The sequence below is a fragment of the Chaetura pelagica genome, unplaced genomic scaffold, assembly GCF_000747805.2.
Source record: "Chaetura pelagica isolate M959 unplaced genomic scaffold, ChaPel_1.0 scaffold224, whole genome shotgun sequence".
Taxonomy (NCBI): domain Eukaryota; kingdom Metazoa; phylum Chordata; class Aves; order Apodiformes; family Apodidae; genus Chaetura; species Chaetura pelagica.
The window spans coordinates 1,759,382-1,783,012 of NW_009953316.1; the positions used below are offsets into that span (position 1 = coordinate 1,759,382).

The 23,631-nt window shown below is 42.8% G+C and overlaps 1 protein-coding gene across 1 annotated transcript in view; it reads left to right on the top strand.

Annotated features, from left to right (window-relative positions):
• Nucleotides 1-23,631, top strand: part of EXOC4 (exocyst complex component 4) — a 390,906-nt gene that overhangs the window by 183,998 nt on the left and 183,277 nt on the right. The window contains exon 10 of the mRNA XM_009998103.1: nucleotides 6,105-6,201. Coding sequence (XP_009996405.1) covers nucleotides 6,105-6,201 — 97 coding nt within the window. The remainder of the gene's footprint in view (nucleotides 1-6,104; nucleotides 6,202-23,631) is intronic.

Below are 23,631 nucleotides of genomic sequence, written 5' to 3' on the forward strand. Positions count from 1 at the left end.
ATCTGAAGGGTGGATGTCAAGATGGGCCAGTCCCTGTTCTGTGATGCCTGCGATAGGACTGGGGGATAGGAAACAGCCCCAAGTGACAACACAGGAAGTTCTACCTCAACGTGAGGAGAAACTTCTTTCCTGTGAGGGTGACAGAGCCCTGGGACAGGCTGCCCAGAGAGGTTGTGGAGTCTCCTTCTCTGGAGACTTCCCAGACCCATCTGGATGCTTTCCAGTGTGATCTGCCCTGGGTGTTCCTGCTGCAACAGGGGGATGGACTCAATGATCTTCAGAGGTCCCTTCCAACCCCTGTGTTTCTATGATTCTATGTTTTCCATACAGTGCAGATCATCTACATCCGCACACACCTCAGATTGTGGTGAACAACTTTGAACTTGAGAAAAAACTCTTTAGCTTTTCTGGGAATTCCCTTCTGGGACAACAAGTCTTGCCATCATCCTCCCCAGACCTGCTCTGTGTGGAGCTAATGGGGCATTAACAGCAAACCTGGGATATCCACGATGAATATTTAACTTTTTAAAATCCTAAGCAATTTAATGTTTGTTCAGACTTTAAACACATACAGAGATTCTGGCTTGCTTGATAATCTGGTGCTTTTTCAGACTGAAACATGACATCTTAGGCTCCATTTCAGAGACATTCAGCTCTGTCACTAATGGCCCCGTCTCTGACTCCCACTCGCAGCGACATTCAGGTGGGCACACATCAGTGTGAGGGTGTCATTAACTGTCTGACAAATTTCACTCCACCTCTTAGGTTTTCTTGTTGTTGTTGTTGTTGCTTTGGGTCTTTTTTTGTCTCTTTTATGATTAGATTAAATTAACAAGCTGGTGCTCTTCAGGAAGGAGCTGCCACAACGATGTTACTTCCTGACAGCTGTGAAAGTTTGTGTTTGTTTTGTTCCTAGTGCCTATGAAATGTGGCTGTTAGTTTTTTTGCCTTACACTAAAAAAAAAAAGGCAAAACCCCCACACCACCATCAACCCAAATGAAGGATTTCTGGAGTGTGGCACTTCTGAAGCAACAATGGATACTTGGTCCAGGTGGTTATTGGAGTGCTGTGTATGACGTGATGTACATCAGTGAGCATGGATGGTTAGGCCTGTAGTCAGTGTTTATACTGAGCTGTCACAGCAAGGAAGTTGAGCACTTCCATACAGCTGAAAATGTGCAGTGCTCACTGGGAATTAGGCTTTACTGCTCCTTTTCCCTAGTGAGGTAGGGAATGGTTTTCTTCTCTTGGAGTCTGCTCATGTGTATGAGGCATCCGTTCAGGACAGCCCAGCAGGATTTGCATGGTTAGCTCTTGTTTGAGAGACTTTGCAGACTGACTCTCTGATAATCATTTTGATCAGGAGAAAAAAGAACAAACACATAAAACAAAAAGGAATTTTTCCACTCTTCCCTTATCTGTTTTCCATGGAGCTTTCTGGTATCGGTTTCTTCATTGAATGATCATTCACCTCCCTGCAAGAGATGCTTTTGTCAAGTGTCACTGAATCATTTTCATTGGAAAAGACCTTTCAGATCATCAAGTCCAACCATTACCCCAGCACTGCCAAGACCACCACAAAATCATGTCCCTCTGCATCACATCTACATGGCTTTGAAATCCCTCCAGGGATGGGGACTCCATCACTGCCCTGGGCAGCCTGTGCCAGTCAGTGCCAGACAACCCTTTTGGTGAAGAAATTTTTCCCAGTATCCAATCTCAACCTCCCCTGGTGCAACTTGAAGCCATTTCCTTTTGTCCTTGAATCAGTAAGGATGAAGGGATATTTCTGGTGCACTGCTATGAAGATGCCTGGTGGCACCTGCTGCACCTTCACTGCAATGAAAACAGAATCACAGAATAGTCACAGTTGGAGAAGACCTCTAAGGTCATAAAGTCAACCCAGAAGAAAACCACCATATGCCCAATAGAACATGTCCTGAAGTGCCACATCTACATGCTTTTTTTAATACCTCCAGGGATGGTGACTCCACCACCTCCCTGGGCAGCCTGTGCCAGAGCCTGACAACGCTTTCAGTATAGAAATTCTTCCTAGTATTCAGTCTAAACTTCTCCTGGCCCAACTTGAGGCCATTTCATCTGGTCCTGTCATTATTCACTTGGGATAAGAGCCCAACACCCACCTCCCTGAAACCGTCTTTCAGGTAGTTGTGGAGGACAATGAAGTCTCCCCTCAGCCTCCTTTTCTGCAGACTAAACAATCCCAGTTCCCTCTGCCTCTCCTCCTAAGACCTGTTCTCTAGAACCTTCACCAGATTTGTTGTCCTTCTGTGGACACAGTCCAGCCCCTCAAAGTCCTTCTTGTCATGAGGGGCCCAGAACTGAACACAGTACTCAAGGCTTCAGACCTTGATGTACTCAGGTCTGAATCTAGTAGATCTAGTCCCCACCAGAAATTTCCAATGGAATATCCAGGCAAAGGCATCATAAGCTCCCTCCTTGCCACAGTTTGGGCTTTTCTTCACCATCTACTGTAACCAAACTGCTGCAGTGTGATTTCTGGTCAATGGCAGTGTTGGCTTTTCTGAATTGTGGCCTTGCAGGACTGGAGCTGTGCTGGGGTTGGGCTGTGGTGACTTAAATCAGGGTCCCTGGAGCTACAATGGCAGGACTTGATGATCTTCAAAGTCCCTTCCAACCAGGATGATTCTAAGAGAGGCAAAGGCAAGAGGTGTAGGTCAGGCTGTGAGCATTAGCAAGAGCTGTTGCAATGCTGGGTCATCATTGTTAGGTGTGAGGCCTCATCAGGAATAAGATTTCCATCTTGGTGCATTTTTCAAGGTAAAATATTTAAATACAAACAATTCCTTTTTCCCATAGCTTGCAGCCACATGCAGAGCATTCATTACTAGCAATTGGAAGCTAAGAGCCAGAAGACCTAAAACCATATTTTTCTCTCTCTGCTGGTGTTCTGTTCTTCTCAAATCTCACCTAATATGGCCCAGCAGATAAGACATTTTATTCCTTGCTATGGAGTTTCATCCCAGTCAATAATATTGATTGGTGCAGGGTGACTTGATGTCATTTGATATAACAAGAATCACACCCCTTTCTTAATTTGAGCCTGTATTTCCTAGTTCATGCCTCAGTAGTTCATGCTTGGGTGAATTCTTCAATAAGTCAGTTAAGACACAGACCCCCCTGGAAATTGCAGGTCTGACATTAATAGGGGGAAGGAGTAATTTTCTTTTCCTGGAAGTTCCACCTCTTTTTTTCCACCATTAAACTGTTACCTTTTTAAACTGCAAAATTGAATTCCTGGACTGTTTTTTAAACAACTACCTCTTTCTAATTACAGTCAGGGAAGTTTAATAAACTCTGATCTCAGCTGCTTCTCTCTGCTTTGTGAGTCCTTATGTTAGTGTAGAATTTAGCAAGAAGCTTCATGTCCTAAAAGTGCATTTGGGGATCTTAGTCCACTCGTGAAAATCCTGCAACTGCAGAAGTCCAGAGGATGGATGCATGGATATTCCAGTCCACAGGGAATTTATTTTAAATTACTATTACATTTTAAAATGAATATTATCCCTTTTACTGTGGCACTCAGCACCTTTGAATCTATACCAGTGCTGGGAAGTCTTGTCCAGAATACTGCTGACCTGGAGGGACCCTTTAAGGTATGAAAGAGCTGGTGTCTGTGGCCTGCTTGGTCCTTGAGGCTGCTGATAGGAGGGTCAATTAAGTCATCATCAAAGAGATTTATTTTTTTTTTGATTGTGTGGATTGGTTGCAGAGAATGGCCTAAAGATCATAAACTTCACTTGGAAAAGAAGATTTGAGTCACCCACTGCTTGTGTTCCTCCACTTGCACTTTCCAATTTGGAGACTTTTTTTTCCTCTTTCTGAAGCAGTCAGATGTCAGGGTCAAAAAATTCAATAAGCTGCTGCTGTTGTTTTGATTTCAAGTGCTTTGTAATTTTCCTGCCTATAAAGCCTTTGTCATAATGTGATTAGGTTCTGCATTTATTATTATTCAATCATTAAGGAGAGTTCACGTGCAAATTGAAAAGGACTTGATAATACTTGGGATTTACAGACTTTGTCCAAGTTCATATTGTGGTTATTTGAGGGTTTTAGCAGTGGCACTGGTTTGAAAGTAATGACATGTAGGTGAGTCTTTCATGCCCCTTGAAGTCCTGCAGTCTGGGCCTGAGGTCTATCAATGATGTTCTCTGAGCTTGTGTTTTGCAACCAATGAATAACTCAGAGTGGTCAGGGTTGGAAGGGACTTCTGAAGATGATCTAGTCCAACCCCCCTGCTAGAGCAGGATCCCCTAGAGCAGATCCCACAGGAATGTGTCCAGATGGCTTTGGAATGTCTCCAGGGATGGAGACTCCACAGCCTCCCTGGGCAGCCTGTCCCAGGGCTCTGTTGCCCTCACAGGAAAGAAGTTACTGAACAAGTTTCTTTTTCCCATCTCTGAGAACCTGTTTGTACACAACTGAAAGTTGAGCAAATGAGACACCTGCTGTCAAAGGACAAGAGTTGGTGTAGGATGTGGACTCCTGAGAGATCTAGTGGTGTTAAGTGTAAATGAGTTAAAATGTCATGTCACTGACAATCAAACCCAAGCTACCTTCCAAGGGATGGAATGGGGGCATCCTCAGTCAGAGGTGCAGCAGCCTTCCATACTGCAATGTGGAAGCAGCAAAACCAAGTGAAGTGCTCCTCTTGAAAAACTTACCAAGCATTGCAGGCTTCAAAGTACATCTTGGCCACATGGACAGGAGCTTGGGTGTTCAGTACACAAGGTGAAGGCCCTTGTGCTCTTGAGAAAGTTGAAGTGTGTGATGTGTGTTTGGTTTTTGGACCATTCCAATAGCTGCAAAGATCACTGAAGCTTCAGGCTAGAGATTCCCATCTCACAGTGGGGTGATGATTTGAAGAACCACGAGGCTCAAGTCTCTTGATGGTATCTGGGCATCTCTTGTGTGTGTGATGGGTATCACGTTACCACCTCCAGAACAATGGACTTCAGCCTGGGTCCTGGATTTTGGTCACAGCCTCAGGAAGCTCTCCAGGCTTGGGGCAGAGTGTCTGGAAGGCTGCCCAGAAGAAATGGACCTGGGGGTGCTGGTTGACAGCTGGATTAACATGAGCTAACAATGTGCCCAAGTGGCCAAGAAGGCCAACAGCATCCTGGCCTGCCCCAGGAATAGTTTGACCAGCTGGAGTAGGGAAGTGATTGTGCCCCTGTACTCACCACAGGTGAGGCTTCACCTTGTTCAGTTCTTCACCTGTGTTCAGTTCTGAGCCCCCCTCACTACAAGAGAGACACTGAGAGGGGCTGGAGTGTGTCCAGGGGAGAGCTACCAAGCTGGTGAAAAGTCTAGAGAAGAAGTTCCATGGGGAAGAGGCTGAAGGAACTGGGAGAGAAAGAGGGGAAGAGGAAGCTGAAGGGAGATGTCATTGCTCTCCAAAACTACCTGAAAGGAGGTTTTAGAGAGATGGGTCTTGGTCTCTTCTTTAAGGTGAATAACAACAGGACCAGATGAAATGGCCTGAAACTGTTTGAGGGAAGATTTAGATTAGATATTAAGAAGAATTTCTTTGCTGAAACAGTGGTCAGGCTCTGGCACAGGCTGCCCAGGCAGGTGGTGGAGTCACCATCCCTGGAGGTGTTCAAGAAACGTGTAGATGTGGCACTTCAGGACACGCTGTATTGGGCATGGTGGGTTTTTTGTGCATTGTGTGTTGTTGGTTTTCTGGAGTGTGTGGTTGTGGGTTTTGTTGAGGGTTTTTTGAGTGTTTTTTACTGGGGATTTTTTGGGTGGTTGTTTTTTGGGATGGGTTCTGTTGTTTTTGTCCCCAGAGGAGGTGTGCATTGACCAGTTGTTCTGCATAACTGTTCTTAACTGTGGAGATAAGAGCCCACAGTTGCATGTAAATGCTGTCTGTCTTGTTCCTATTGTACTTTCTCTGAGCTGAAAGAGGCTGGAAAGAGCAGATCTTCACACTAATTACTGATCTTTCACCAGGAATCCAGCATTTACAGACAGACCTAAACATCTAATTGTCACTAGTTAAAAATCAAGGGATGTTCAGATCTGTTCGACAACTTGTTTTGCTGTTATTTTCCAGGAGGACCAGATGATAACTTAATTGAAGGTGGTGGATCAAAATTTGTCTGCAAACCAGGAGCCAGGAACATTACCATCATCTTTCATCCCCTCCTCAGGTAAGGATGACTTTTCCACGTATTTCTGAAGGTGCAAAGAATCAAAACGAGTAGAATTAATCCACTTCCTTGATGGGCACATTGTCAGTTCTGAGATGACATCCCACAGCACTGGGTTTGCTGTGAAGTTGTTGATGTGCATCTGTGTGAAAAGTAACCAGGAGTTGAGCTTGTTGCTGGTGCTCTTTAATCTTTTTCCAAATTAACTAGCATTCCAAATGGGATTTGCTTGCCTGGGTGACCCCTCCTCATTGAACGGTGTAATTTATTATTGACCCAAGTTGGGAAAAGTTTAGTTGAACTGCAAGGTAAGTTCATTCTTTGATAAACCCAGTCTGTGGACTGCAAATTAAATGCCTGATCTAAAGTGCCAATTACTGAGATCTTAGAAGTTCATGGTTCATCAAGGACTGCTGGAACTTGAAAACAGAACAAGTCTGTAATAAGCCTCTTCTCCCCAAGTCACTCACCTCCTGATACTTTAATTTTGTTCTTTTTGCTTTGCAGTCTAATAGTTCATCTTCTTAGTTGTGCCAGAGTTAAATAATATGCTGGTTTTCCTGGTTTATATCAATCTTCCAGCCCTGCTTTTTCCTTGCAGGGTTTTCTTTTATTGTCAGACTTGTCCTTTCCTATTCAGTGCTGGCACCTCTAGAGAGCATTTCCCTCCTTGGCTTTGGTGTTACTCACTCTCATGGGTCACTTAGGCAACAGGGCATGTTTCTTTGGCACTAAAAACAAGCAATAATAAAATACTAATAACAGGTAATTGGAATCTGATCCCCAGAGGAAGGAATATTCTAACTGCTGGAGAAGTATTCTCAGTACCTGAGAACTGTGGCAATTTGTGACTTCTCAGGACTTAAAAATGCAAAGGGAGAGGGCATAAATTCCTCCAAAATTTGTATTTCTTATGGTGTGACACTAGATATTGACATCATCTTGAGAACAGCACCTGTTGTGAGGCCATATTGAAATTTGTTATGGTTTTGCAGCTCTTTCCTTGAAAAAAAGGGTTGCATACATTGTACACTCTTCACTTATTGCTAGATGCCCATAATGAAATAGATAACTTCACAACCACATTTTTTCAACCTCTCTCTCTCTTACACTGGAAGAAATGTTCTAAAAACAAATTTGCTAGAGCATAATGTATCATTTTCAGCCATTTGATTGTAAGAAAAGATGGACAATGGTTAAGAAGCCATGTGCTGTTCAAGATACAACCAGTATTAGAATCACATAATTTTTTGAGATGGAGGGAACTTTGAAGATCATCCAGTCCCAACCCCCCTGCATGGGCAGGGACACCTCCCACCATTCCAGGCTGCTCCAAGCCCCATCCAACCTGCCCTTCAACACTTCAGGGATGGAGCCCCCACAACATCCCCAGGCAGCCTGTTCTAGTGTCTCACCACCCTCACACTGAAGAATTTATGCCTGATCTCTAACCTAAATCTCTCTTCTTTCAGCTTAAAACTATTCCCCCTTGTCCTCTCACTGCAAGGCCCTGTAAAAAGCCCCTCCCCAGCTTTCTTGTAGCCCCTTCAGGTACTCGAAGGCCAGTGTGAGGTCCCCTTGGACCCTTCTCTTCTCCAGGCTGAACAGCCCCAACTCTCCCAGCCTGTCCTCATCTCAGAGCTGCTCTAGCCCTCAGATCATTTCTGTGCCCCTTCTCTGGACACGTTCCAACAGCTCCACATCTTTCTTGTGCTGGGGCCACCAGAGCTGGACACAGTGTTCTAGGTGAGGTCTCACCAGGGCAGAGCAGAGGGGCAGAATCACCTCTCTCCATCTGCTGGCCACACTTCTTTTGATCCAGCCCAGGATGGAGTTGGCCTTCTGAGCTGCAGCTGCACTTTGGTGACTCATGTCCAGCTTTTGATCCACTAGAACCCTCAGGTCCTTTTCCACAGGGCTGCTCTCCACTGTCACCTCCCCCAGCCTGTGTCCATATCTTGGGCTACCAGTATGATATGAACTTTAGTCTCTTCATCAATTTAGAAACTGGGGCAAAATACTTTTGTTCATTTCTATTTGCCTTCCTGCTTAATTTTCCCCCCTTTTTTTTGCCATCTGAGTCAAACATGAGCCCTCTGCTTTAAAGAGCACTTCTCACAAACACTTCACTTTCATTACCAGCTTGCAAGATAGGCAGTAGAAATAACTTGCCTCATAAAAAATAATTGCATCAAGATTAAGGTATCTGTGTACAATGTATTATTTCATGCCAACCATCTGCAGCATCTTAACTTCTTTGCATTCATCAATAACTGCAGGAAAAGATGGAAGACACAGCATGACCCAGCTTGCCCTTTTCTAGCTGCAGAATGGGGTGAATTTGGGTGTAGGTGAAAACTGTAGAAACTTTTTAAATGTGATTTTTTTACCTACTTTAATGAGGAGATGTGTGAGTCCTTGCTTAGTTTGAATTCATGTCACCAAGATGATCCAAGGGCTGGAGCTCCTTTGCTATGAAGTCAGACTGAGAGAGTTGGGGTGTTCAGCCTGGAGAAGAGAAGGCTCCAGGGAGACCTTAGAGCACCTTCCAGTGCCTGAAGGGGCTCCAGGAAAGCTGGAGAGGGGCTTTTCACCAGAGAGGGCACTGACAGGACAAGGGGTAATGGTTTTAAACTGAAAGAGGGGAGATTCAGGTCAGACATCAGGAAGAAATTCTTCACCATGATGGTAGGAAGGCACTGGAACAGGTTGCCCAGAGAGGTTGTGGCTGCCCCATCCCTGGAGGTGTTGAAGGGCAGGTTGGATGGGGCTTGTGCAGCCTGGTCTGTTGGGAGGTGTCCCTGCCCATGCAGGGGGCTTGGAACTGGATGATCTTTAAGGTCCTTTCCAACCTTAACCATTCTATGGGGAGATTCCAATTGGACACAAGAGTTTAATTTTTCCCCATGAGGACAATCAACTGTTGGAATTGTCTCCCAAGGGAAGTGGTGGATTCTGACAGGACAAGGGGAAATGGTTTTAAACCATTGGACAGGGTGCTGAGCCACCTCAGATCAACTAGAGTAGTACCTAGAGAGGTTGGAGCAGATGATCCTTGAGGTCCCTTCCAACCTGGCATTCTAGGATTCTATGATTTTATGATTCTATGATTTTATTATTCTATGTGTGTGGTGCCTGGGATGCAGCATGAGATGATCATAGGACTGGTTTTCATTTGCTGATAAGAATTTCCTAAAGGAAATTCAGTTCTTGATAAGATTTGTTAGCACCCAACCTGTCCTACCAGCAAACTGGCTTTACCCACTGACTCCTGGTGTTGTAAAATGTTGAATATGGTGGATTTGCAAAAATATTGACATTTGCAATAATTTCTGGCACTTATCTTAGGTGTGGATTCCTTGTTGATTATATCTCAGTTGCCCTTTTCTGGATGTTATTGTATTAAGTGTCAACCTCTCAAGGAGGTAATTGCTGCAGGGCTGTGAAGTTTTCACTGGCTTTATTTTCCATTTGTTGTCAAGGCTCTTAATTCCCTGCCTCAATCATCTTTCGTCTGTATCACTTGCACAGGCTATAAATGAATTTATTTTGAATTCAGAATGATCAATATTTTATTCAGAAGCTTGTGGGTTTTTTCTTCTTTAAATCAAATTCACCCAAATATGTGGAGAGACTTTTTAGCCTGCGATGGGCTGGCTGATTTGGTTAGGAAGCTGGATGCTTTGAAAAGTATTAAGCTAACTGGATCACTGGGAAACCAGGCACTGGTGGGATGATTTAAGGCATTAAGTGATGGCTTTGGAATGTAATTCAGCACAGTAATGTTAGGTGGAGAGTTGTAACCAGGGCTTTCATATTTATCAGTCTGAATTTGTCTCTTTTGTACAACCGATAGGAAAAGTGTCTCTGTCTCAGCAGGGAGATGCACAGTGACTGGGTTAGGTTGGCTGATTATGATAGCCTTTTTTTGTTTTTATGCTCTTTTATTTACAAACCAAGTTTAAGCTCAGATACAGATCCTTTTGAAGAGTCAGCAGGCTTTCAGGGGGCTGTCAATTAACCCCCTTATCTCCAGTAACGACAACTAAATAACCTTATTTAGAGAAACTCTTCACTTAGGACCGTAGAGAATGTAAAGGGCAAACACACACAAATGGTTTGCAAAGTCTTTCTTGCCTCTTAATTCATTTAGAGCAACGAGGCAGAGTTGGGAAGTGGGGTGTTAGGCCATTTGGGATGTAGGTCCCTAATTTCCACTAGGACAACTGAGATGCACCAAACCCCAGATTAATTACCAGGACTTAATGACACCACTACACACGTGATAAATGAACAGTGCATTTTGGGGAAGACAAGTGGGTATTCTGGCAGAGATGATTCTTGGGAATAGGTTGTACTAACTACGTGTTACACTAATTGCACTTAGAAATTGAAGAGGAATACACATCTGATTTGCTTTAATTACATATTGCAAGAGTCCAAGTATAAAAGTTACCAAAAGAATCCAGTTGCTTTCTTCATCCTTCGCTGCTCACCAGCATCTGCTTGGATTGTGGGAGCCACTGGTGTTACTGGTCCGTGGACTGACGTCTCCTATTGGAGGAAGGAAACGTGTGGGACCAATTCTGTAGCCTTTAATGTTGTGGAATATTGAACAGCCTGAGTGATGTCTGTTGTAACATTTGTTTGGTGGGGATTTTTTTGTGGTTGTTTATTTGTTTCAGCTGGCATTTGAAAGGCACTTGGCTCTTCAGGGTAATAATCATTTTACATATGCTTTATGGAGTATGTTTATTACCAGACAATTGAAGAACAGATGTCTGCAGTCTTGAGGCTTCAGGGAGAGGGACAGGAGGAGAGGATGGTGTTTGGAATAATGAAAGCACCTCTGATGCTAACTCAGTTGAGCGTTGTTTGGATATTGGCTATTAAGGCCGCGAGGGTTTCCATTTATTAATATCAGCCACACTTCATTAAGATCAAGCAGCAATTAAAAGGGTTGTAGGATGGAAGAGAAAGTGAAGTGTTCATTGATTTGGAAAAAGCAGTTGCTTCCAAGCAAGGTTATATCCTTGTGAAGAAGTGGAGGGGAGAGGCTGGGTTGGCTTGGCACTCTGTCCCTCGCTGTGCAATGGGCTGTGTCTGGCTTAGGGGTCTCCCCCTTCTTCACTGCCTTTGATTTCAAGGTTTGGGGAGTAAGACAGTGAAAAACTAAGTGCTAATTTATGAGATTACCAAAAAAAAAGGGGGAGGGGAGGAAGGAAAGGCAAAATGACTGCTTTGACTCTGCTGGTGTGGTTTGAGGAGCAGAGACTGAAGTCACACACTTGGGTGGGTGTGTGGTCCAAGGGATGGCAAAGTTTGCTTGTTCTTGCTATTTCAGATTGGTCAGAGCTGGGGAGGGTGAATAGCAGGTAACAGTTTGACATTTAAATATAACACTGGAATGATTATATTCATTTAGTCTGGTTCCCATCACTTAAAGAAGTAGCTTTTTACCTGATAGCAATGTTGGCATTTCCTGTTTCTTCCAGTTTTGTTAATGCTAATAAAAGAGTGATTGCTCTTTTAATGAATAAAATAAGTGCTTTAGGGGGTAATCAAGGAGGATAGTAATTTACTTTTGCTGCTTGTTGATATCAGCAAGTTCCTCACAGACTGGTGGCAATTGGCTCTGAGCTGCTGAAGGTCAAATTCCAGACTCCACTTGGAGGGAGTCTGCACAGCCTTCAGAATCTGTGCACAGATGTATTATGATCGTATTTTAGCTTTCCATGCTTTGAGAATAATAATGTGAAGCTTCAGTTTAGCTCAGGTTATGTCAGGATAAAAGCTATTGCATGCAGAATTTAAATCCTCTGTTTATTTGGAAATGTGGGGATGGCAAAGTTGTCCTGGGTTCCTACAGGGCATTGAAGTCTCTTTGGTCTTTGTGAGCATCAAACGCTGCTGCAGCTGAGCAGTTCATCACTGTAACTGATATAAAACTATGTATATATCTAAGGAACCTTATTTACCTTGCTGATAATCCCTTTTCTTAGTATAGTTGTGCAGCTATAATAATAAACTAAGCTGATTTTCAAATATGCTGGAATACCTTGTAGTTGTGTGCTGTAAAATTAATATTTTATCATATGGGGGAATTTTTTATTTGGGAAGTAAAAGGAGTGTGAAAATTAGAGTAGTTAGTTACTTTCAGTGTATTTAGACTGTTAAATGCTACCAAGAATGTTAAGAAAAAATGGTATTTTATCAGTCTAGGGGGTAGAGATTATTATTGAAGTAGATGGGAAATGTTAAATAATCTTAAAGCACAGGTAGTGCTAAATAGTGAAAGCTGATGCCTGCAGCTTTCTAAAATCAAACCTAAGATACTTGATTTTAGAGAAATCAATAACACCAACTCGAGCTGGGAGAAGAAACTTAAAATATTGACTGCTTAAAGTTTGTATTTCAGATTTGAGTCATGTTCAGAGGATAAGAGGTTAAGTAAAAAAAAAAAAAAGGAAAGGTCTGAGATGCTGTTAGGGTCACAGGAACACATTGTTTGCAAACTTTTAAAGACCCCTTCAAAATCCATTCATGCTGATTTTTTGAAGCCTTGCGTTCAGACATACCCCTTATTTTCAAGAAGAGGGGAAAAATCTCCACCTCAGTTTTGCTTCTGCAAGGTAGGCAATCCCTCCCCCTGGGAGGGGGAGGCTGTGGAGGCAGGAGATGGTGCCTCTCCTCACAGGCTCAAGCCTGGAGATCTCGACTCCCATGATGGTACCAAGAGTCACCGCGATGCTTAATATTCCCATCTTTATTTTGGCATTGTCAATACTCATCCTTGAGTGTGACAGGTGCTTGATGCAACTTTTCATACGCTTTCTGTTTAGTTCACTTGACCTGAATCAGAATCTTAAGGGAGCAATTTGACACCCACCTGCTGATTTTTTTTCTCTTCTCCCCCTGGTTTAATGAGCGTTTAGAAGACATTTAGATGACGAGTCCCTTGCTGTTGACATTTAGTACTTTATATCTGTCAGCAGCAGGATTGAATGTTTCTTGTTCTTCTAACTCTTCTCCCCTTGACAAGCTCTCATAAAATCCACGTCGCTGAATTATAAAGACACATTTCAGAGGAGCTTGTTGTTGTGACACTGCAAGGAAAAGGTTCCGTTTTACTGAGGCCGTCGCGGGAACGGGACACGCGCAGGGGTGAGGGATGGGGAACAGCTTCACATTTTGTACTTCCTCCCCCTCTAAAATGCTTTATGAGAGCTGACAGTCTTACTCTGTGTGTCTGATTAAAGATGACAGCTTATAAAAACCTTAAGGTAAGGCTGTTCATTTTTGATGACAGGAAATAAAGCAAATCCCCCCTCCCACCCTGACCGCACCTTCCACACAAACAAAAACTCTTACAAGCCAAAAAAAACCTCTTTAATGTGTGATGCATTGATTTGATATTGTCTGTCAGAGAATGTGCTTCAGCAGATCAGTCAAGTTTTAAGTTTTCAAACATGCTTCATCCACACAGAAAATCAACAGCCTGTCAGAAATTTCACGTCTCCAGCTCCTCCTTCCCTCCCGATGAAAGACAACCTGAAGCTACAGAGAAATTTTGACATTTGCAAGAACTTGGGCAGAATAACTGAAAACAGTGTTAATTCATTTCCATGGTAATTAATTCCTTCTAACCCGTCTTGTGTTCATCAAGCCAACAAAGTGGTTTGAGCTCATTTCTGAATGGAAATGCTGCTTAAGTTTAGTTGTAGCATGTAACTCGTGGTCTCCTGGAGCAGGATTAAGGTTCCCTGTATTGTTTGCACAGCATTATTTTTATTATACTGTAAGTAGAGATTTATGATGCCATATGAGCCTTCAGAGACGTATTTCAACTCCCAAACCTTAATTGTGTCTTAGAATAGAAAATTGCAGTTGGAAGGGACCTGCAATGATCCTGGAGTCCAAATGCTTGACCAGAAATGAAACCACGTTAAGGGCATTGTCCCAAATGCCTGTAAAACACTGCCAGGCTTGGGGCATTAAGCACCTCTCCAGAAAGCCTGTTCCAGTGTTTAACCACTCCCTCAGTAAAGAAATGCTCCCTAAGGTCCAGTCTAAACCTCCCCTGATGAAGCTTAGAGCCATTCCCATGCATCCTATCCCTGGATCCCAGGCAGAAGAGCTCAGCACTCTCCACATCTAAGAGATGGTGAGAAGCCTTCTCAGATAACAGCTGAGACTGTAAGAAAAGAGCTGGTGTAGTAGAAACATGGACCAAAAATAACACTCCTTTTTTATGTTTATGATTTGTTTTTCCAGTTAGACACTAATCTGTTACCCAGCACATTCTGCCATTTCTGTAAGCATTATATTAATGAAATAAGATATTAAATATGATTGAAATGGGTCTTACATGAGCTGAAGTTTATAGATTTCCTTTTTCTTTCTCAGCACCATCCCCCCACCAGCACCACGATTGTTATGCTACTTAAAAATCTGTTGGTCAGAAAACTATTTAGCAAAGATGGAAGGAAAGAATAAAGCCATTTATTTAATTTAACCAGCCTAAATATGAAATGGCTTAATCTTAGAATGCTTTAATGAACCTGAGTTACACACTGAGAACCACATTTAATAATTTGGCTTATCAGACCCTATAAATCTCTTCAATTACAAGGTGAGATTCTCTCATGCAGGAGCTGGTGCCTTTCAAGCAGCTCAGTTGCCATTGGGAAATGAAATTCCACAGCAACCAAAACTTGCTTTATAATAGCACCAGCTTTCACTTCAAATATAGCAAGTGCTGCTCTGATGCTGCAAAAAATCTGCAAAGCAACAGAAAAACTCGAGGCAAAAATAGAAAAGCCTCCTTTGTTTTCAGTGTGGGAGAGAAGGGAAAAAAAACCTACAAACTCTATGAGTTTATATTCTGTCTGTGGAAGCTGTTCAGGAAATCCAGTAGTGAGGTTTTCCCTGTGTGTAGTACAGGGAGATACAGGGGGTGCCCAGTAACAGGACACAGATCAAGGGGAATAAAGTGCAACACAGGAAGTTCCACCTCAACATGAAGAGAAACTTATTTCCTGTGAGGGTGACAGAGCCCTGGGACAGGCTGCCCAGAGAGGCTATGGAGTCTCCTTCTCTGGAGACTTTCAAGACCTGTCTGGATGTGTTCTTGTTTGACCTGCCCTGGGTGATCCTGCCCTGGCAGGGCATTGGACTCCATGATGGCATGGAGCTGTTGGAGAGAGCACAGAGAAGGGCCTTGAAGATGATAAAAGGGCTGGAGCAGCTCTGCTCTGGAGCCAGGCTGGGAGAGTTGGGGTGTTGAGCCTGGAGAAGAGAAGGCTCCAGGGAGACCTTAGAGCAGCTTCCAGTGCCTGAAGGGGCTCCAGGAAAGCTGGGGAGGGGCTTGGGACAAGGGCAGGGAGGGATGGGAGCAGGGGGAATGGATGAAAACTAGAAGAAGGGAGATGTAGGTTGGACATGAGGAGGAAATTCTTTGGTGTGAGGGTGGTGAGACGCTGGCCCAGGTTGCCCAGAGAAGCTGTGGTTGCCCCATCCCTGGCAGTGTTGAAGGGCAGGTTGGATGGGGCTTGGAGCAACCTGGGCTGGTGGGAGGTGTCCCTGCTGATGCAGGGGGGTGGAACCTGGTGATCTTTAAGGTCCCTTCCAACCTTCACCATTCTATGAATAGGGGAAATCCCAGGAGAAGAACATACTTAGGAGAAGACATACATAGGAGAAGACCAACTTATGGTCTTATGGCCCAGAAAAACTTTGGTAGTGCATGTGATTCCTTCTCTAAACCTTTAAGAATTTTCAATCAAAATACAGGAGAGCCTGTTCTTGATGAAATAAAAAAAGGTAATTCCTGTGGTTTGTCTTTGCTGTTAAAAGCAAAGCTACAAAGCCCAGAATGACTGGGCTTTTGGATCCTGTTTCCCCTGTAGAGCAAAGGGAGGAACAAATATATGAAAAAGTTTTAATTTTTCATATTTTTTTACATAAATGTCATGTTGTTTAATTAATGCATCCTTTTGGAAGAGCCTTTGGTAGTGAACTGGAGTTCCCTTCATGTTGGACCTTTCATATCAGAACTCTCTGCTTTGTTTTAGCTGGATTCTTTTTGCTGGATTTTTGCAAAGCTGTTGAAAACCTTATGGAAAACATTAAATGCTGTAATTTTACCCTTTTAAACTGTAGCTGTTATCTCAGAGCAAGGTGGTGAATTTCTGTCTCCTCCAGGAATGCTAAAAGGGGAAAAAAAAAAAACACATTTTCAAAGTATTTAATTTTCATTTATGATTTCAAAGAGTGAAATCTGTTTATTTTAACTATTGCCCTCTTCAGTTTCCTGAGCAGACATAAAATAATGGTTTTAAAGTTACTTCACCAATAAGCTGCATTTTTTTTCCGTTCTGCTGAATTTGGATATTACAGTGCAGGTCCCTCATTTCTATTTTCTAGACCAAATTCTTTGTTCTGGCCACATCAGATGTGGCTGCACCAGCACTTGCAGGGTTTTCATGCTGCCCCAAAGGCTCCTGGTGAAAGGGACGTCCTTGTAGCACCATGAGAGGTGCCTTCAGGGAAGTCAGCCCACAGAAAAACATGTTTTTTCAGACATCAGGTCATACACAGAATTCCCTTTTTGGTGGAATATTCCTGAGGAGTTTAACTGGAAATTCTGTTTATTTTTAGAGAGGTGCAGAATAACCATAAATATATTTTTTCAGGAAAGGAGTTGGCCTTTATTTTGGTTATTTTGAGTCCAAGGCATCTTGAGTACCAGTAGTTTAGCAGTAGGTGCACATTGTGTAATACCACTGCTGAGCATTCCTGTAGCTCCTTTCATCTGGGAACTTCCAAGCTTTGCAGAGAAATCAATTCATTAATAGCTCAGGGTGAAATTGTTCTGGATGTGGAAATCCTGGTCATGCAGCTGCTGGGGATGAAGCATCAAGCTGAACACTCCTAAGTTCCTTGCAGATTTGGAATAGGCCAAACTGAACTGAAAGCCATAAATTCCCACTTATTAATGAAGGTCTGAATTTTCCATTTTATTGTGAATTTGTCTCATCATGCTGATGTTTTTTCAAATGGATTTTTGTCTGGGAGGTGCAACAGGTCAGTGAGAGGTTAGTTGAGCTCTGAGAGTCCTTCTGTAGCCTGGAAGGGATGGTTCTGCTGCCTGCATGGACTTGAGTGATTTGGTCACCACTGAGGACTACCATCTAGCACAAGGTAGGATGAATGTCTTCTGCAGGCTTCAGCCAGCTCTCTCCTCATCACTGCATTCCTTAAAGCCAGATTCTTCTGCTGGCTTGGAAAGTGGGAATATTTTTTCTGGAGACCATGTCTGAAATCTACTGGGACCTTCTTAGAGTCACCAAATTGTGGTTGGAAAAGACCTTTAAGATCATCAAGTCCAGCTGTTAACCCAGCACTGCCAAGGCCACCATTAAACCAAGTCCCTAAAGCAAAGAGTTGGTGACTCCACTCCTGTGTGGTAGCAGCAAGGCCAAGTAAAATTGGTCCCAGACCACATGTCTGAAACTGTTTAGTAACTTCTGTCTTCCTTCTCTGTACTTTGGAGATAACTCTTAACTCCAGATGTCAGTTAAGTAGTTGGTCACCTGTAGATGAACAACACTGCCAGGTGACTGCCTGGTGGGATTTCATGGACAGTACTTCTGCACTCAGGTACAGGAGAATATGAAGCTCTGTTTCCATCAAGGTGGACTCCAGTGAATGGTTTGTCTAAGTGTTGCAGATGTTTGAGTTTATGGACTCTAGTAACTAATTTTCTTCCTGGAGAAAATCCAGACAGGGACAAATCACCCAGAATTTTATTTTTAAATGGACCTTTAGGTGCAATTATTACTCATGATAGTGAGAACTTGAGATTTCAGGAGTCCAGTAGGACCAGTTAAGGCCACCACCTTAGTTCTGTACCTTCAGATCAGTTGTTTCTGATGGGTTCCTTTGCTGTGGAATTGCTAAAGCAGATGTTACAAAACAGCAGAATCTAATAGCATCTCTTTCCCCCCCTCACTCCCCCAGTCTTTATTGAGACTTAAGAACCAATCCTTGCAATAACACTTAAACCTAATGGAGTGGTGGTACCAGGGCTGCTAAATGATGTGATAATACCTCTGAACACAAAAGCATTTCTTTTTATTTAGGTTTTATTTTGGCTGCCCTGGCTGATTTATCATAGAATAAAAAACCTGCAGAGAAGGCAGCAAACTAACAGTGCTGTGCAAACTGTAAAATAGAGTCATGATCACATTCTGACTGAAGCTCTTAGTGGCTTTTACAACTCTTTGTGACTTTTTCAGTCAACTTATCTTCAGCAACAGAGAGAGAGTATTTTCAAATAAAAAGAAATTAATAAACATTTACACTCCATAAGGTCAAATACCATTGCTAAATAAGTGCAGATGCCTCACAAATTCTGTTGCTTGGTTTTGGAGTACCCAAGCTGATCATTTTTCCTTCTGAACAAAGTTCAGTGGACATGAGATGCAGTTGTTCTGAATACAAGGAAAAACTGGTGGCCTTCTAGAAATAACACTAAATACAACAAGAATAGAGAAACAGTGGGAAGTGTCAGATTTGGTTCCTTTTTTGTGCATCCCTGAAGAAAATATTTAGCACCAGTTCCATATTAAAAGAAAACAAATACAAGTTGACAAGGAGGAAGAAGAACTATTGTCTGAGTAAGAAGAATGGGTACTTATTAGCAGTTTTAGATACGCCCAGGCCAATAGTTCCATAGGTTTTTTCTGATTAGTTTGATGAAAAGCAGCAATGGGCTTAATTGCTGGTTGTCATTTGTAGTGTTGTGTGTGCAGTATTCCAGTTATTCTGGTAGTGTGTTGTAATTACCTACCAGCAAGCATTTAACTATGTTAAAAATATGATCCTTGCAGTGGTGTAGCTGAGTTCTTTGAATTGAAGGCAACAGCTATTGAGAGTACAATATCATTTAGAAATGTCAACCCAATCAGCAAGGTAAACAACATGAAGAAGGTGGGTTTTTTTCCCCCATAAATTCTTCCTGTGTCCTTAAACCTTCCTCAAAGCTTGGCAGAAAAAGCCACCTGCCTGGAGGGCTGCTAAATAAAAGCTATTTCAGAGTTCCCTGCACACACGCCTGGTTTGAAAAGAATTGTGCATCTTGCATAAAGCCTGATCCAAAAAACTTCTTTGTGTTCAACCCAATGGGATTATTATTCATTTTGGCTTTGCTATAGTAGAGAAAAACTCTGTTAGGCAGCGTTGCCCCGATTTTTGCCTGAGAAATGATGGTGCTAAATAGTAGATGGGGCCAAGTGTTTTTAAAAGTCAGAGGTTTCAATTTGCAGTGACCTTATCTCTGCACACAAATGAATCAACAGATGCAAATGAAGCAGGGGAGGCTGTGCTCCCAAATTTGCATGCTCATTTGCTTTAGTCATGTGCCTAGTCTGGCAAAGAAAGGAGGAGGGAGAGAGGAAAAAAAATCTGAAGTCTAATGAATAGAAGCGTGGCTCCCAGTGACCTTTACCTACTGCTGTAATTTTGATGTAGAACAACCAAATTCCGGAAGGTGTTTAATCAGCAAAGTTGAATGTTTCTGAAACCAGGAAACCTGCTGCAGAAATTAATTAGCATTCCTAGCAAGATCCTCGATTCAGAAGGATTAACACTTGTGAACTGTCACCTTTTCACATTCTTTCCTCTCTTGGTGGCACAAAGCCTAATGTAAGATAGAAGAAATTCACCCTGATAAGTCGAGCTCCACACCCATTCAGGTATAAATTTGGGTAACAAAGGATCAAATGAAAGATGAATCACAACACCCTTTATATAGTCTGTATTTTTAGCCTAGATTTTTGATGAAGGGCTTAAAATTGATTGTATTTTTCTTTTTTTTTCCTGCAGGAAAGCTTATATAGATGTGTAGTCTTGTGATGGGACTCATATCATTGCAAACCTTCCAAAATGATGACCCAGAATTTCCTTTAGCCCATGGCATTTGAGAAATGATTGCTCCTCTCATTTAACATAAGTTGCTAAAGAGGAAAGATGAAAAGACCAATAGTGTGACAATGGGGACATTTCCTTTCTTCTAAAAAGATGAGAGAAAATCTTTCTTTAGGATTCTTTTAAATTCCAGAAGCTCAGGTAGATCTGGTCAGGGACACGTCTTATGTTCACTTGGTGGGCTGAATTTGAAAGGCAATTTAAAATATCTTGTTTTCTGCTCCTTTTCATGCAAAATCAAACTGGGATCACTGGGGCTGACAGATTTTTACAGAGCTTAATAAGCACAAATGTCTCTCTGGATGGAATTAAGATTGGACATGAAGAGCCTGACTTGGGGAGAAGATGATGTCAGTGTTGCCATCAGGCATTTTCTAAGACCTCCCTGTCTTTGGTGGCAACACCCAGCAGCTCAACACAGAAAAAGATAAAGTCAAATTGTCAAAAGTCATTAGCAGTTGTCACTTCATAAACCTTCATACTGGAATTCCCCCTTTGGAATCTCAGGGGAATGATTCTTCTATTTTTTTCTTCTTTGGGTAAGTAGGACAATCAGATGTTGCACAAACCTGCAGGGGTTTAACCCGTTCATAGCTTTTTTGTTCTGGTGGCAAAGAAAGGGTGACTTGAGGAATTTGAGGTTGAGTTCCATGCTCTGCCAGAAGCTTTGCTACTTCTAGTCACTCCTTTTATACTCAGATCTCAAGGGTACATGTTGAAGCTTGATTTCATGCAAAGGTGCATTGATTGATAATTGGGGCAGTTTGATAAACAGAAAAGGAGACTCATTAAATAGAATGTTAATAAATGCTTTCTTGTAGTAGGGGGTTTGTCATGAGGTCTCTCAACCAGCATGGTCCAGGTAGGAAACCTGCATCCCTCATTGTTTCCTAGAGCATGAGAACCTGGTCTAGACTTAAAGGCTTCCTCTCCACAGCTATATTATGGAATCATAGAATTAGTTTGGTTGGGAAAGACCTCTAAGATCACCAACTCCAATTGTTACTCCTGTGCTGCCAAGGCCACCACTAACCTATGTACCTTAGTACCACATCTACACAGCTTAGAAATCCCTCCAGGGATGGTGACTCCACCCCTGTCCTGGGCAACCTTTTCCAGGGCCTGACAACCTTTTCAGGGAAGAAATTTTCCTAATGTCCAGTCTAAACCTCCCCTGGAGCAACTTGAAGCCATTTTCTCTTGTTCTGTTGCTTGGAGAAGAGACCAACTCCCTCTTGCTCCAACCTCCTTTCAGGCAGTTGTAAAGAGTGAGAAGGTCTCCCCTGAACCTTTTTTTCTCCAGGGTAAACAACCTCATTTCCCTCAGCTGCTCTTCACACGACTTGTTCCCTTCACCAGCTTTGTTGCCTTTCTTTGAGCAATAATGTCAACACATGCATTTTCCTTACCCCTCCAATTTAGCCCTCCTAGCAAAATTAGTCCAGAGCCTCAGTCCTGGCTTCTTCTGCTCAAGGTCCATGTTAAAGCTGCACTGCAATGCCTCTCTAATTCCATCTCCCCCAGGATGTTTGCTGCTCTAACACAATCACTGAAGTATGAGATTTTTAATGCTTCTTTTCTGCTCCTTTTGCTATGAGAGGTGGATTTTGGGAGCCTTATTTAGATAAGGTTTTTTTACCAGATTCTCAAACACAAAGTGGTGCCTTTTCCCAAGGGTGTTGAAACTGTGGTTCATGGGGAGTTATTTTTGGAGATTAATATTTTTGCACATAGTCATGCAGAAATACAAAGGTTTCAGTTCAGTTGATATGCCTTGAATCCCCAAATTGTAAAGGGTATATTGGTAATGCTTTAGTGTCCTAATTAAATACCTAATTATATTTAGCAGCTTTTGCCAGTTTCTGGTGGCTTTTACTGTGCTGATCTTTGCTGTTTGTGACATTTAAAGCATATGTTGTAATTCTTCCATCTCCTGTGTCTTGTCATTTCGTTGCTCTTTTTTAGAGCTGGTGTGTAATTTTTGCAAAGTAATTGCACAAGGAGAAATAGAGTCATTTGGTGAACGAAACAGACCCAGTAGGTATCCCCTCAAGAAAAGAGAATAGAGAACCACACTGCAGGTGTGCTGAGAACAAGGAACCAGCTGGTTTTGTGAGTAGCAGAGAGGTTGGGGGTATATAAGTAAGAATCCTTTCCTTGCAGCTTTTGGTTTTATAATGATTGTGTGCAGTAGCCCCCTTAAGAGTCAAAATATATGGAGAGGAAAAAAGCAAAGCAAAACAACAGTGCAGAAAATCACCTTAAACTTGGCCTGGAGGTGCTTTTTACACTAAATCTTTTGACATATTTGATATCCCTGTTGTTACGAAGTTGAGGGGAAAATTCCCACCTTGTGTGACAAGTCACCCCAGAGAGACCAGTTCTGTCACAAGCCATTAATGTTCATCATTACACAGGGTCATGTGGCTTTTCCCTTTGTTCAGATCCATCCAGATTTATCTAGGAGGGGTATAGAGGTGGTCAAGGGGCATAGCAAGAGGGGAAGTTACAAGCTCAAGGGTTGTCTCTCTCGTGCAGCATCATCAAAAACACTCCTGGCCCAGAAGGCACTTGTATCCAATGGTTGGCAAGGGGTGTGTGACTTCAGTGTCCCTTTGGTTTTCACAGGGAATGTTGGTTTCTGGAGATAGATGAAGCCTGCATGCTTCAAGAGAGCCTTCTGGGGCAGCACAGAGGGTTGGCTCATGCTGGAGTGCACCCAGCACACATGGGGATGTTGAGATGGTGTCCTCAGGCACCCTTTGGGTTATCACAGCTCCCTGTGGTGCCAGCAGAGATGGTCAGGGTCCCTCAGCTGCTGAATCCCTGCCCTTTAATACTGACTGTACTTCAACTTCTACACTTAGGGTTTCTTTTTTCCCTTTGTTTAGATACTTGCTGAGGGACAAAAAGCACAGAAAGATACAGGCCAAAAAGGTGCCCTCTCTCTTCATACTCCACTGCCCCTGTTTTGTGTCTTTCTATAGAACAATTTATCAGTTTCATCAAGGACTCTGTTAAGTCTCTGAAACACAACATGAGAACTATCAGATTCTTTTTAATATAATACAAGTTGCTGCAGTAACCAAGTGCTGCTACAGTCTGTCTGAGCTGTTTTCAGGGAATCCAGAGCAGGATGAATCAAAGACTAATGGGTTACTTAGAAGGTGCTGAGCTCTGTCAGTGTGAGATTCAAACCAGCTTCTTCCTAGAGTCCTTAGGCAGTGACACCACAAGGGGTGCATTGCAAAAAAGGGTCACAGAATCATAGAGAATGGTTTGAGTTAGAAGGGACCTTAAAGACCATCTAGACCCAACCCCCTGCATGGGCAGGGACACCTCCCACCACTCCAGGCTGCTCCAAGCCCCATCCAACCTGCCCTTCAACACTGCCAGGGATGGGGCAGCCACAGCTTCCCCGGGCAACCTGGGCCAGGCTCT